The 13540-nt window shown below is 42.5% G+C and overlaps 1 protein-coding gene across 2 annotated transcripts in view; it reads left to right on the forward strand.

Annotated features, from left to right (window-relative positions):
• Positions 1-13540, forward strand: part of LIG1 (DNA ligase 1) — a 100673-nt gene that overhangs the window by 71055 nt on the left and 16078 nt on the right. For both annotated transcript variants that reach the window (XM_068122844.2, XM_068122851.2), the window contains exons 15-19: positions 1110-1195; positions 2162-2277; positions 4789-4884; positions 8472-8582; positions 12225-12296. In XM_068122844.2, coding sequence (XP_067978945.2) covers positions 1110-1195; positions 2162-2277; positions 4789-4884; positions 8472-8582; positions 12225-12296 — 481 coding nt within the window. The remainder of the gene's footprint in view (positions 1-1109; positions 1196-2161; positions 2278-4788; positions 4885-8471; positions 8583-12224; positions 12297-13540) is intronic.

The following is a 13540-nucleotide window of genomic DNA, read 5'->3' on the forward strand; positions in this document are numbered from 1 at the left end:
TATTTGTAGCTGTGATGGAGGTGCTGGCTCGGAACGTAAAGGAGGGTTTACCGTGGGAGTTGTTGTATGCAGATGATGTGGTGTTGATTGCAGAAAGTATGGATGGACTGAAGGAGAAGATGAACAAGTGAAAGGAATGTATGGAGACGAAAGGTCTGAAGGTGAATATCGGAAAAACAAAGGTGATGGCAAGTGGTAAAGCATGTGGTGAGGTGGAAAGAACTGGGAAGTGGCCATGTGCTTTCTGCAGGAAGGGTGTCGGAGTGAACTCAATTCAATGTACAATGTGCGTTGAGTGGGTTCATCAAAAATGTAGTGGTTTGAGAGGGTCATTAACCAGTGTGGCAGCTACATTCAACTGTAAGATGTGCACAGAGGGAGCTGCAGATGGAGGAAATGTTGAGTTGGATCTTGGAGACGGCGTGAAGCTGGAAGGTGTGAAAACATGTTGTTACCTAGGAGACATGCTGAATGGAGAAGGTGGATCAGACTCGGCAACGGTTGCTCGAGTGAGATGTGTATGGAAGAAGTTTTGGGAACTGAGTGGCGTGCTGACGAGGAGGCGAGTGTCGTTGAAGCTGAAGGGAAAGGTGTATGCTGCATGTGTGAGAAGTGTTATGATTTATGGGAGCGAGACATGGGTAATCAACGTAGAGCAGCAACGAAGGCTGGAAAGGGTGGAAATGCGAATGGTTCGGTAGATGAGTGGAGTATCGTTGAGAGAGAGGAAGACAAATGATGAATTGCGAAAGATGATGGGAATAGAGCCTGTGATGGATGCTGTGAAGAGAAACAGTTTGAGATGGTTTGGTCATGTGTTGAGGAAGGATGAAAGTGACTGGTTGAGAAGAGTGATGGAAATTAATGTGGAAGGAAGTAGAGGACGGGGAAGACCGAGAAAGACTTGGCTAAAGATGGTCGAAGAAGAAATGCGGGCAAGGGGGTTAACAAGGGGAGATGCAAAAAATAGGGCAAAATGGAGAAGATTGTCATGGGGACCGCAGGGCTAACCCCCGCTCTAGCAGGGAAAATGGCCTTTAAAATGCCTGTTGTTGTATTGCTTAGCTAAAGGAGGTTTGTCATCGAGATCTGTGTACATGCCATTGCAGTGAGCTCCCCAACTATGATATCATCGTGCCCACGTTGCTGGCTGAAGGCTTCGAAAGGCTTCCTGAACTGTGCAAGCTGACCCCAGGTTTGGCTTGAAAATAGACTTTATTAACACCTCGGTTGTATTTTCCACTCAAAAAATTGGCTTTTTCACGAAAAAAAAACTGCTTACCAATGGGAGCAAGTTCAACTCGAATGGCACTCGGTAGAGCACTTATCTCCACCAGGCTGGCTGGCCAGTTTTCGCTTTGTTTCCCACGGGTAGGCTTGATCTGGATCCGGACCTGAATCAAAATCTAATCAGCTTGTTATTCTGAACTACCCAACTCATCCACCTACTTTTGTCATAATCCATCCACAACTTTTTGAAATATTGTGCTATATATAGTCTTTGGGTGCTTCAAAAAGGGGACCGAAAAACAACAACAACCACAGTTCCCGAAAAAGGCCAACCCTCGCTTGCGGGGAAAAATGGCCTCTAAAGGTGGTTTTTTATATAGTCTTTGGGCCCATCTCTCAATGGTGAAGAATCATTTTTAAAATTTTCGTGTCCGGATCCGTATCTTCACCAAAATCGAAGGAGTTTGTCCTTGTCGCACACCTAAGCTGCTCACCAAGTTTCGTCTGAATCCGTCCATAACTTTTTGAGATATTGTGCTGTTTATTGTTTTTAACCCTCTAACTCGATGTTGAAGAACCAATTTAAAAATTCTAGTATCCGGATCCAGATCTTCACCAAAATCTAATCAAGTCGGCCTTGTCACATACCCAACCTGTCCACAAAAATTCGTCCGAATCCGCTGCAACTTTTTGAGATATCGTCCTCACAGGCAAACAGAGGTGAAAACAACCTTCGTCCACTTTTGGTGATGGAGGCAAAGAGCATAAACTTTAAACAAGGCTCATTTCTGTTTGATTTGTTTGATCTGAGATGGTGGATTTTTCGGTTTGCTTGAATAGAAATGTAAACATTTTATTTATGGCTGATTGTTTTGTGTTCAATTTTTGTTCACTGACTGGCTTGGACAAATCACCCTTCCCACTTATACAGGAATTCCTTTAAAACCTATGCTGGCACATCCTACCAAGGGCATTGGGGAGGTCCTTAAACGGTTTGATGAGGCTGAGTTTACCTGCGAGTTCAAGTACGATGGAGAACGAGCACAGGTATTTTCAGGGAATGCCAGTTTGGCTGTATTTTTACCTCCGCCACTGAAGGTGGATGGAGGTTATGTTTTCACCCCTGTCTGTTTGTTTGTCTGTCTGTCTGTCTGTGAACAAGATATCTCAAAAAGTTGTGGATGGATTCAGACGAAATTTGGCAGAGAGGTAGCATGTGTGAAAAGGACGAAATTATTAGATTTTGGTGAAGATCTGGATTCGGATCCAGCTACTAGAATTTTTAGTGATTCTTCACCATCTTCACCAAAAACGATACATAGCAGGATATCTCAAAAAGTTGTGGACTGATTTGGACGAAACTTGGTGGAGAGGTTCGGTGTTTGACAAGGACGAATCAATTCAATTTTGGTAAAGATCTGGATATAGATTCAGATACGAAAATTATTTAATCTTAACTGATTCTTCACCATTGAGAGATCTCGCTAAAACCGACATATAACATGATATCTCCAAAAGTTATGGACGAGTTATGACTAAACTCAGTGGATGAATTGGTTAGGTGACAAGAACAAGCCGATTAGATTTTGATTCAGGTCCAGATGCAGATCCAGCCTATCAGTGGGATACAAAACATAAACTGTTCAGCCTGGTGGTATGCTCTCCACCGAGTGACGTTCTAGTTTGATTTTGGTTTTGTTAACCTTCCGTTAGTGCGGTGGGGCTTTGGACATTGTTATATAAATGAATGAATGATCGTTTTAAGGCCATTTTCCCCGCAAGAGCGGGAGTTACCCTTGCGGGCCCCATGACAATCATGGTTCCCTGTTCGAGGCAATGTTTTTATGGCCGGATGCCCTTCCTGACGCCAACCCTTGGTCGCCTCTTACGATGCGCAGGGATACGGTGTACCTATTCTAAACCGGGGTACACACCGTGATCATTCATCCCAGCAAGCTGGTACTCAATTTGCCGACCTCAGAAGGATGACAGGCTGAGTCAACCCCCCTGGCGTTAATTAAGCGATCGACCGGGATTCGAACACAGGATCCTAGGATCCCAAGCCGGCACCCTAACCGCTAAGCCAACACCAGGACATTGTTAGTACGAGTAATATGCAAAAAGGGTTTGAGATACCTCCTTGCCACACTAACAGAGGGTAATGGGCAAGAACAACAAATTTTGATGAGATCATCAAACTTCTGTAATTAAAAAAAACATACAGTTTAAATTGTGCAAATACAGTGGTTGGGGCTACCTGGTATGGGTAGGTGGGTGGGTAATGTAACTCAGAAATACAACAGAGATCATAACTATCAATCAGCACTGCTGCTATCTATAGAAATACTTAGATTTTACAATTTTTGGTATATATGAAATACTTAGATGAGGTTTTTGCAGTCTGTTGGCCTATTCACGTTCCCATGTGAATGAATGGCTCATGATGTGGGGACCCAGGTTCAAATACCATAAACTATGCGTGTTTATCCATTGTCCACATGCAAAAGTATGCTGATGTCTACCAACGTCTTTGGCCTGTGACTGCGATTTATGTACAAGCTCCATGAGCTTTACCTTTAAAAAATTCCTGTTTCAACTATACTTCTCTGTGCTTAGCTCTTCATATGAAGTGAAAATGTCGCATTTCAAAGTATGATCATAAAAGCAATGTACCATTAAGCTTTAAATGCATGAGTAAATTTCCCTGTAATTTACTGTCGACTTTACTCCGTGATTAATCCTTGATTGCTCCAAGTTTACTCCTTGATTTCCCAGATTCGGTGGTGTAATGGTAAGAGCATCTGCTCTGAGTCTGGGAGGTTTGGGAGGAAATTATGGCTGTGTCGTACCAAAGACACAAAAATGTTACGTTCTGCTTCCTTGCTTGGCGCTTAGCATTTAAAAGGATATGGGCAGACAATCCTGGGAAGGCAATGGCAAACCGCCTGGTAAAACTCTTACCAAAAACTGCTTTGGCAGCACCAACTCCCTGTTAATAGAGTACTAGAATATAAGACCCGTCGCTTCGCTGGCGGAAATACCAATCTTTGCTGCGATGGCTAATCTATGGGGGAAGAAAAAAAAGATTCCTGGGAGATCCTGCTCTCCGTGCAGGGATAATCAACGTCACATGTTGGCATTTGCAGTTTTGACATGCGTGTCCATGAACCCATAAAAAAAAAATTTGGATCACAATCACTCCCAGGAGTTACCCGAATCCATGGTAGTTGAATTTATTGAAATCTGTTAATCCGTTCTCAAGTTATAACACGACAAACAAACAGACAGGCACGGCTCCTTTTATAATATAGATGATACAGGTGTTTTTTTTTTGGTGTTTTTACTCCTTGAATACAAGGACCCTTTTGTTCCAATGTCATGATTAAACGTATTTAATCTACTTTGATGTCATTCATAATCTGAAATGCTTAAAAAGGCCAATAAACCTGGAGTCATTCTGGTTTTGCTTTGTGGTACCATGCATTACTCATCACTATTTTCAACACCACCATCTCGCTCCCCCCAACACCTTACCTCCACAACCCAACCAACCCTTAGATACATGTGCTGGAGGATGGCCAAGTGATGGTTTTCAGTCGGAACCAGGAGAACAATACGTCTAAGTACCCAGACATAGTGGGCCGGCTGAAAGAGGTACAATTGTGTGTGGCGTTCAGGTTATATGCCATGTGGCGTTCATGTGTGGCGTTCAGGTTCAGGTTATATTGACTAAGAGGGTTGGCGTCAGGAAGGGCATCCGGCCATAAAACATTGCCTCCAAAAGAGAACCATGACAATTACAACTACATGTGGGCAGGGTACAGCACGAAGTGGAGATCGGTTTCTGAGGTTTGGGACATGGAATGTAGGGACAATGACAGTGAGATCAGGAGAAGTGGTGGAAGTAATGGTCAGAAGAAGAAGTGGACATATGTTGTGTGCAAGAGACGAGATGGAAGGGAAGTGGTGTGAGAATGGTGAAGGGTAGGCAGGGACAGAAATACAAGTTTGTGTGGCAAGGGTGCCTGGAGGGCGTGAATGGTGTTGGTGTCCTGTTTTCTGAGGAGTTTGTAGACAGTGTGGTGAGTGTGACTAGAGTGAGTGATAGGTTGATGATGGTGAAAATGATGATTGGAAAGCTCTTGGTGAACGTCATCTCGGGATATGCTCCGCAGGTTGGTCGAAGCGATGAAGAGAAGGACAAGTTCTGGTGTGCGATAGAGAAGCTGATGGAAAACGTGAAAGATGAGGAAGTTGTTGTGGTAGGAGGAGACCTAAATGGACATGTGGGAAGGAGTATGGATGGTTTTGACGGAGTTCATGGGGGTTACGGATATGGTGTGAGAAATGGAGAAGGTGAAAGGATTTTGGAGTTTGATGATGGAGCTGATTTGTTGATTTGTAATACTCAGTTCCAGAAAGAGGATAATAAGCTTGTTACATACACGTCAGGTGGGTCGACGACAACCGTTGACTACCTGATGGTGCGTAAGCGAGATAGGGGGCACCTCCGGGACACAAAGGTGATCCCAGGGCAGGAGGCTGTTTCACAGCACCACTTGGTTGTCTGCGACGTAAGGGTGAAAGGTGCGAGGAGAGCTCGGCGGGTGAAGTACCAACCGAGAATGAAGGTGTGGAGGTTGAAAGAGGTGACAGTAAGGGAGACATTAAAAGAGAGGCTGAGTAGGGTCGAGGATGATGCGGTTGAGCTTGAAAGTGGTTGGATGTCAATGAAAGCTAGTCTGTTGGGAGCCGTTGGTGAGGTATGTGGATGGACAAAAGGACCACCGAGGCACTCGGAAACATGGTGGTGGGATGATGAAGTTGGAAAGAGGATTGACGAGAAGAGGAAGAAGTTCAAGGAGTGGCAGAAGGCGAAGGGTACGGGAGCAGAAGCAGCAGAGCATGAAAGTTATAAGGCAGCCAGGAAGGCTGCAAAGAAAGAGGTAGCAAAGGCGCAGGAGGCATGTAGGAAAATGTTCGGAGAACGCTTGGATTCGGAAGAGGGTCAGAAAGCAGTATTCAGGATTGCAAAGCAGATAGCGAAAGAGAGGTGTGATGTGATGGTGGTGAGTTGCTTGAAGGATGAAGTGGGACAAATCGTTGTCGACCCAGATGGAATTAAAGGAAGATGGAAAAGATATATGGAAATGCTGTTGAATACAGAGAATGAATGGGATGGCAACATGGAGAGTAACCCAGTTTTAGGACCGGCAGAGAAGATAACTGAGAAGGAAGTTGAGGAAGCGATAAAAGCAATGAAGGGTAGAAAAGCGGGAGGGCCGACGGGAGTTGTGGGAGATATGTTGAAGGCAGCAGGAAGTTGGGGTGGGAAGAGAATGACAGAGATCTGTAATCTGGTGGTGAAAGAAGGCCGCATTCCAGTGCCTTGGGAACTGAGTACCCTCGTCCCTCTATACAAGGGGAAAGGTGACCCTCTGGAGTGTGGCTCGTACCGAGCGATAAAGTTATTGGAGCATGGAATGAAGGTATTGGAAAGGGTGTTGGAGAGGAGGATAAGGAAGAAAGTGAAGATCGACGAAATGCAGTTTGGATTCATGCCAGGAAGAGGAACGACAGATGCGCTTTTCATTGTGAGGCAGTTGCAGGAGAAGTACATGGAGAAGAGGAAGAAGTTGTTTCTTGGGTTTGTTGATCTGGAGAAAGCATTCGATCGGGTTCCACGCAAAGTATTGACATGGGCATTGAGGAAGTTAGGAGTGGAGGAATGGTTGATCAGAGTAGTGATGGCAATGTACAAAAGAGCGCGCACAGCTGTAAGGACGAAGGACGGGAACAGTGGTGAGTTTGAGGTGAAGGTGGGAGTGCATCAGGGGTCTGTACTAAGTCCACTACTATTTGTAGCTGTGATGGAGGTGCTGGCTCAGAACGTAAAGGAGGGTTTACCATGGGAGTTGTTGTATGCAGATGATCTGGTGTTGATTGCGGAAAGTATGGATGGACTGAAGGAAAAGATGAACACGCGGAAGGAATGTATGGAGACAAAAGGTCTGAAGGTGAATATCGGAAAGACGAAGGTGATGGCAAGTGGTAAAGCATGTGGCGAGGTGGAAAGAACTGGGAAGTGGCCCTGTGCTGTGTGTCGGAAGGGTGTCGGAGTGAACTCCATTCAGTGTACAATGTGCGCTGAGTGGGTTCATCAAAAATGTAGTGGTCTGAGAGGGTCATTAACCAGTGTGGCAGCTACATTCAAATGTAAGGTGTGCACAGAGGGAGCTGCAGATGGAGGAAATGTTGAGTTGGATCTTGGAGACGGCGTGAAGCTGGAAGGTGTGAAAACATTTTGCTACCTCGGAGACATGCTGAATGGAGAAGGTGGATCAGACTCGGCAACGGTTGCTCGAGTGAGATGTGCATGGAAGAAGTTTCGGGAATTGAGTGGCGTGCTGATGATGAGGGGAGTGTCGTTGAAGCTGAAGGGAAAGGTGTATGCTGCATGTGTGAGAAGTGTTATGATTTATGGGAGCGAGACATGGGTAATGAACGTAGAGCAGCAACGAAGGTTGGAAAGGGTGGAATTGCGAATGGTTCGACGGATGTGCGGAGTATCGTTGAGAGAGAGGAAGACAAATGATGAATTGCGAAAGATGATGGGGATAGAGCCTGTGATTGATGCTGTGAAGAGGAACAGGTTGAGATGGTTTGGTCGTGTGTTGAGGAAGGATGAAAGTGACTGGTTGAGAAGAGTGATGGAAATGAATGTAGAAGGAAGTAGAAGACGGGGAAGACCGAGAAAGACTTGGCTAAAGATGGTGGAAGAAGAAATGCGGGCAAGGGGGTTAACAAGGAGAGATGCAGAAAATAGGGCAAAATGGAGAAGATTGTCATGGGGACCGCAAGGCTAACCCCCGCTCCAGCAGGGAAAATGGCCTTTAAAATGCATGTTGTTGTTGTGTTCAGGTTATATGCATGAGATGCGTGCAATCATCCAAGACATGCCCAAAAAATTCAAATATACTTTTCATACAAATCCTTGTGCTGCACCAGTGCTACCCACCCACCACCTATGTTTCCATAACGTTTGCAAAGGAAATTTACTGTTTACTTTGCAAAATGGTTAATTCAATTACAATGTGTAAATAGCATCAAAACGCTACCTTTTAATGCTTGAAGAACTCTCTGAAGTGACATAGAGAGTGAATGCTTTTTTAAAGTCATAAATACATATCCCTAAGTTAGAGGTTGGTTGTTATTGGTGATTGCTCTTCTTGTGTTCAAAGGTGATGCAGGACCACGTGAAGAGCTGCGTGCTGGACGCAGAGGCAGTGGCTTGGGACCGGGAGAACCGGCAGATCCAACCCTTCCAAGTGCTGACAACAAGGAAACGCAAGGCATATACGATTTGTGGCTTACACTAGGGTATCATGTTAACAATAAAATACAAAGCCTCGTGCTTTCTCTTCATAAATCTCCTCTTCATAATGAAACGCCTTTGAAAATCAATGACACTTCACCAACTACAAAAAAGGCTTAGTTTCAGTTTGATGCTGCAGCAGAAACCATAAACAAGTGAAATTATATCAACACTCGCCGGGACTCGACGAACGCTGCACTTTTAAGTTCTACTTATTTATCTCCCTTGTTTCCTCTGACACCAAGGTGGACGGAGCGTGTTTTTACCTCTGTTGTACGCCACTCCTTTCCTATTCCATCTCCAGGTGCTGCATGATGTCATCGCTGGGCACCGAAGGGGGCCCAGCGATGACGCTCAATGAAAGGGAGTACTCGGTTTCCACTCCGTTTGTTTTGTTTGTTGCTTTCTTTCTTGTTTGTTGCTTGCAAAATCGAAGATTTTTCAAGTATATTGGTTGGTCTTGTGCGTTAATCTGTCTGTCTGTCTGCCTGTTTGTCTGCCTGCCTGTCAATCGCCTACAGGTCATAATTTTAAACCGAGCTTCACAAAACTTCAACAGATGGTAGAGTTGGTCATAAGGAAGCCTATTGATTTTGAGGTCAAATTTCTATAATTGTCATTTTTCATCGGATTGACTTGAAAATTGATCATCATTTGCATTTTGAGTCACTAAATTGGGAAACAAACCATTTTTGAGGTCAAAGGTCAACTCAAGTAAAAACTTCTAAAATCATCAATTTCCATCTGAAAAATCATCAATTTCCATCTCGTTGACCTGAATTTTGATTAAAATCGTCAATTTTAATCTTCATGAAATGGACAATTGGATGTATCCATGGCAACGTTTTATTTTGGGAGGTGTGGATTTTGCAAGTATCGTGCTCTGCATGCGGTCTTCTTGTTACTTGCAAAAATTGAAGATTTTTCATTCTCTTATTCTGTCTGTCTGTCTGTATGACAGTCGCCTACAGGTCACAATTTTCAACCAATCTTCAATAAACTTCACCAATTGGCAGAGTTGGTCATAAGCAGGAGGAAGCCTATTGTTTCTGGGGTCAAAAGGTCAATAGGTCAACATAGGCCAAAGGTCACCAAATTTGTCAAATTTCTAAAATCGTCAATTTTCATCTGAATGACTTGAAATTTTAAGAGGATTTGCATATCTGGTCACTGAATTCAACCACCAATTATTTTTGAAGTCATCATAGGCCAACCAGTTATTTTAGGGATTTTGCAAGTATGGTGCTATGCACGACATATTTCTTTGTTTGTTTGTTTGTTTGTCCGGGTGATATCTCAGCCATCCTTTGAGCTACGAAGCTGAAATTGGGTCAAAATAGTGAGCACGTGCTTTGGCAAAAACGGTATTTTATATTTTTTGATCGATCTATTCATTGATGAATTACTTAGTTATCATCGATTTATTAAGTACTTATTTGTTTTCTTTCTCATCTGCTCAATATCTCAGGCACCTTTTGAACTAGGAAGCTGATATTTGGACAAGACAATGACCAAGTGATTTGGCTGTAAAGGGTATTTTGATTTATTGATTAATTGTTTGATTAATTACTTATTTGATTGATTTTCAAAAAGTTACATATTCAGATGAAACGGTGGTGGTTTAGATATTATATTAGTCAATTGATTAAGAAATTAATTATTTTATGATTATTATTTATTTATTTTTATTACGCAATTAATCAACGAGTCAAATATTGCACACCACTCCCTCCCAATTCAACCTCCATGTATTGCACGGTAGTATCGCTGTGTGCCAAATGCAATGTCGCATGCTGGAGGATATGTTATTTATTTATTTGGCAATGGGTCGGTGTAGTTTGAATGTATCTTTCTGTTTTCCGATGAGCAGGGTTTCTCAAAAAGTTGTGGATAGTTTCGGACGAAACTTGGTGGACAGGTGGGGTGTGTGACTGAATGAATGAATTGATTAGATTTTGGTGAAGATCTGGATCCAGATACTATCATTTTAAAAGTGATTCTTCACCATTGAGGGATAGAGCCAAAAACTATAATGTAACACGATATCTCCAAAAAGTTAGCGAGTTATGACAAAACTAGGTGGATGAGTTGGTTAGGTGAGCCGAATAAGCCAATTAGATTGCTCATATTCATCCTATCAGGGGGATACAAAACGTAAACTGTTCAGCCTGGTGGAGGTATGTGCTCTACCGAGTGCTGTTGTAGTTTTACCTGTAATTTTGGTTCTGGCTAAACATTGCACTGTCGTTCATTTTTCCAATGGTCCTGTCTTCTTTAATCAGACACTAGACGTACTTACTCATCACTTCACTGACGGGTTTAATCAAAACACCGCATGTTTTATTTCACAAAAAATATTGCATGTCTCTCTGTGGGTATCAATGAGGGTGTAAAAGGAAGACTAACATGCAAAAAATGATCTTTTATAGCATGCAATTGTTGTTGGCATGGCTGTGGTTGTTTGTGTGCTTCGTCCATGCAATTAAATATTTTTCTATTGCTTCGAAAAGTATTACTATGTAATTCTATATAATTTTTTGTGCTCCTCCAATGTCGTTCTAAAGGGTTACTGCTGTTGTCGATTAATAAATGTGACTGTTGGAACCGCCACATGAAGCACCCATTCTCACTTTTTCCTCAGTCCTGGAAAGAGGAGTTCTGAAACGGGGATCTCTTTGATTCAACGGACACAAATTTTCATTCCAATTAACACACAGACACACACACAAGACTTCAAAAAGCAAGAACCCCTGCATTAAAGCTCGCGTTCCTGATTATTTTTCTTCTTCAATCCTGGAAACACGGGCTTTTTAAAAAACAGGCAAGTTATGATTATGCGGACACAAATTTTTGTTCCAAGTAAAGATATTATTAGCTTGCCAACCATGTAAATTGTAAATAGAACATTCGTTTTCCAATGATACCATTTTAATTATTCCACGACAGCAGGAACCCTTTAGAAGAAGCGTGACACACACATTAACGGATGGTCAGACGGACGGTTCTGCTTGTAGTAATAGATGCAAAATTGTCTTGTGCCTCATTCATTTTTAATCCAGTTCGGGTCTCTCTTGCATTAAGCGTCCTCCTCTATTATACCAGGGAAGTTCTCTCTCTCTCTTTCTCCCATTTTCTGATTTTGAATATGTGGGAAATGACTGGCAGGAGCACGATTAATGTCAATTGTCGGAATGGTGAGGGAAGGGGAGGGCGAGGTTTTGGATTTCTTTGTAATCCACTGACTGTCAAGAGAGAGGCAACTTCACAAGGTGGCGTCACCAGCACTCAAAGTTATACAGGAAATGAGATCACTTTCCCCAAGGTCGCCGACGTGTTTGTCTGAACAAAGTTCTTTGTTATCTCATGTCTGTCTGCATGCGTGTGTGATTTGTGCAACAGCTCTTGCATGGGCCTTTGACCCAGTGGGGAAAAAACGAGTCCAGGTCTCCACTGCTTTCAGTCACATGGTGCCTCAATCTTGTGCACTTTTCTAATCTTGCAAAATGAACTTTGTGATACATTTGAGTGATCATGGTGGTGGTCACGCTTGTAATTAACAGTATTTTCCCTGCTGCAATTTCCATATCTCATGGTGTTTTTAATGGAATGTTCCCAACAGGATGTGGATGCCTCTGAGATCAAGGTGCAGGTGTGTGTTTACGCATTTGACCTGCTTTACCTCAACGGAGAGGTGAGAAACACAAGGAGTTTGGGCCCATTTCATCAGTAACTTTAGCACTCCTTGATTAATGTAAACATTGTTTAAAATGGTGATTAATAACTTTAGTTTTGTTTTCCACTGAAGGTCTTTTAAGTTTTACTTTGTAACCACTGGCATTTTTTAGGATAGGAAATGCAATCTCGCAGAGGAAACTGCTTGAACAACTGGAGATGCGTCTCATCTGGGTAGAAAGGAATTTCCATTTATCACAATATCCTGAATAAAGATGTTATTATCGGTCATTGTTATTGTAATATATAACTATTTTTTATGAGTTGTTTGGGAAAGAGTTGGCGTTCAAAGAAACATCCTGCATAAATATTTATATCATGAATGATGTTATTGTTCGTGTCAATCATTGGATGGGAAGCAAATCAGACAAGTGTCATAGATTTGAATTCATTATATGGCCATTATCGTATTCCACTACTGCGTCTTTTACGGTGCAATTCGTCCCACCTTGTGGGGTCAGCTGAGATTGAACTCTGGCCTAAGTCTTTCACAAACCAGCTGGCCAGACTTGGAATTGCATTTTTAACTCAACTGAACCATATCCAGCTGAGTTTTTGTCGACACCCAGTGTCTGTCGTCCGTATTTTTACCTTCGCAAAAGCGGAAGGTTATGTTTTGATCGCTGTGTATTTATTTGTATGTCTGTGTGTGTGTATGTTAATCGCATAACTCAAAAAGTATTCAACCGAATTGCATGAAATTTGGTGGGATGATTGGTTATTATACGGGACACATTTGATTAGATTTTGGGAAACAGATTTGCTCAAATTCTGACTATTTTTAACTCGATCGTATTTCACTCAAAGTTATGAGCGACTGAAGAAGAAGATGTCCATCCAGGACGTCATCACTATAACGCGATCTCCCGCGATCATTTCAACCTCAAAAAAAATTATAATTGCAGATTTGTCAAGAGATGAGGCATATTAACAAACGAATGAAACAGATTTGCTCAAATTCTGACTATTTTTAACTCGATCGTATTTCACTCAAAGTTATGAGCGACTGAAGAAGAGGATGTCCATCCAAGACGTCATCACTATAACGCGATCTCCCGCAATCATTTCAACCTCAAATGAAATTCAAATTGCAGATTTGTCAATCGGGGAGGCATATTAACAGACGAATGAAACAGATTTGCTCAAATTCTGATTTTTAAAAATCGATCGCATTTCACATAAAGTTTCACATCGCATACACTC

The sequence above is a fragment of the Myxine glutinosa genome, chromosome 1 (assembly GCF_964187855.1).
Source record: "Myxine glutinosa chromosome 1, kmMyxGlut1.1, whole genome shotgun sequence".
In the NCBI taxonomy this organism is placed as follows: Eukaryota; Metazoa; Chordata; class Myxini; order Myxiniformes; family Myxinidae; genus Myxine; species Myxine glutinosa.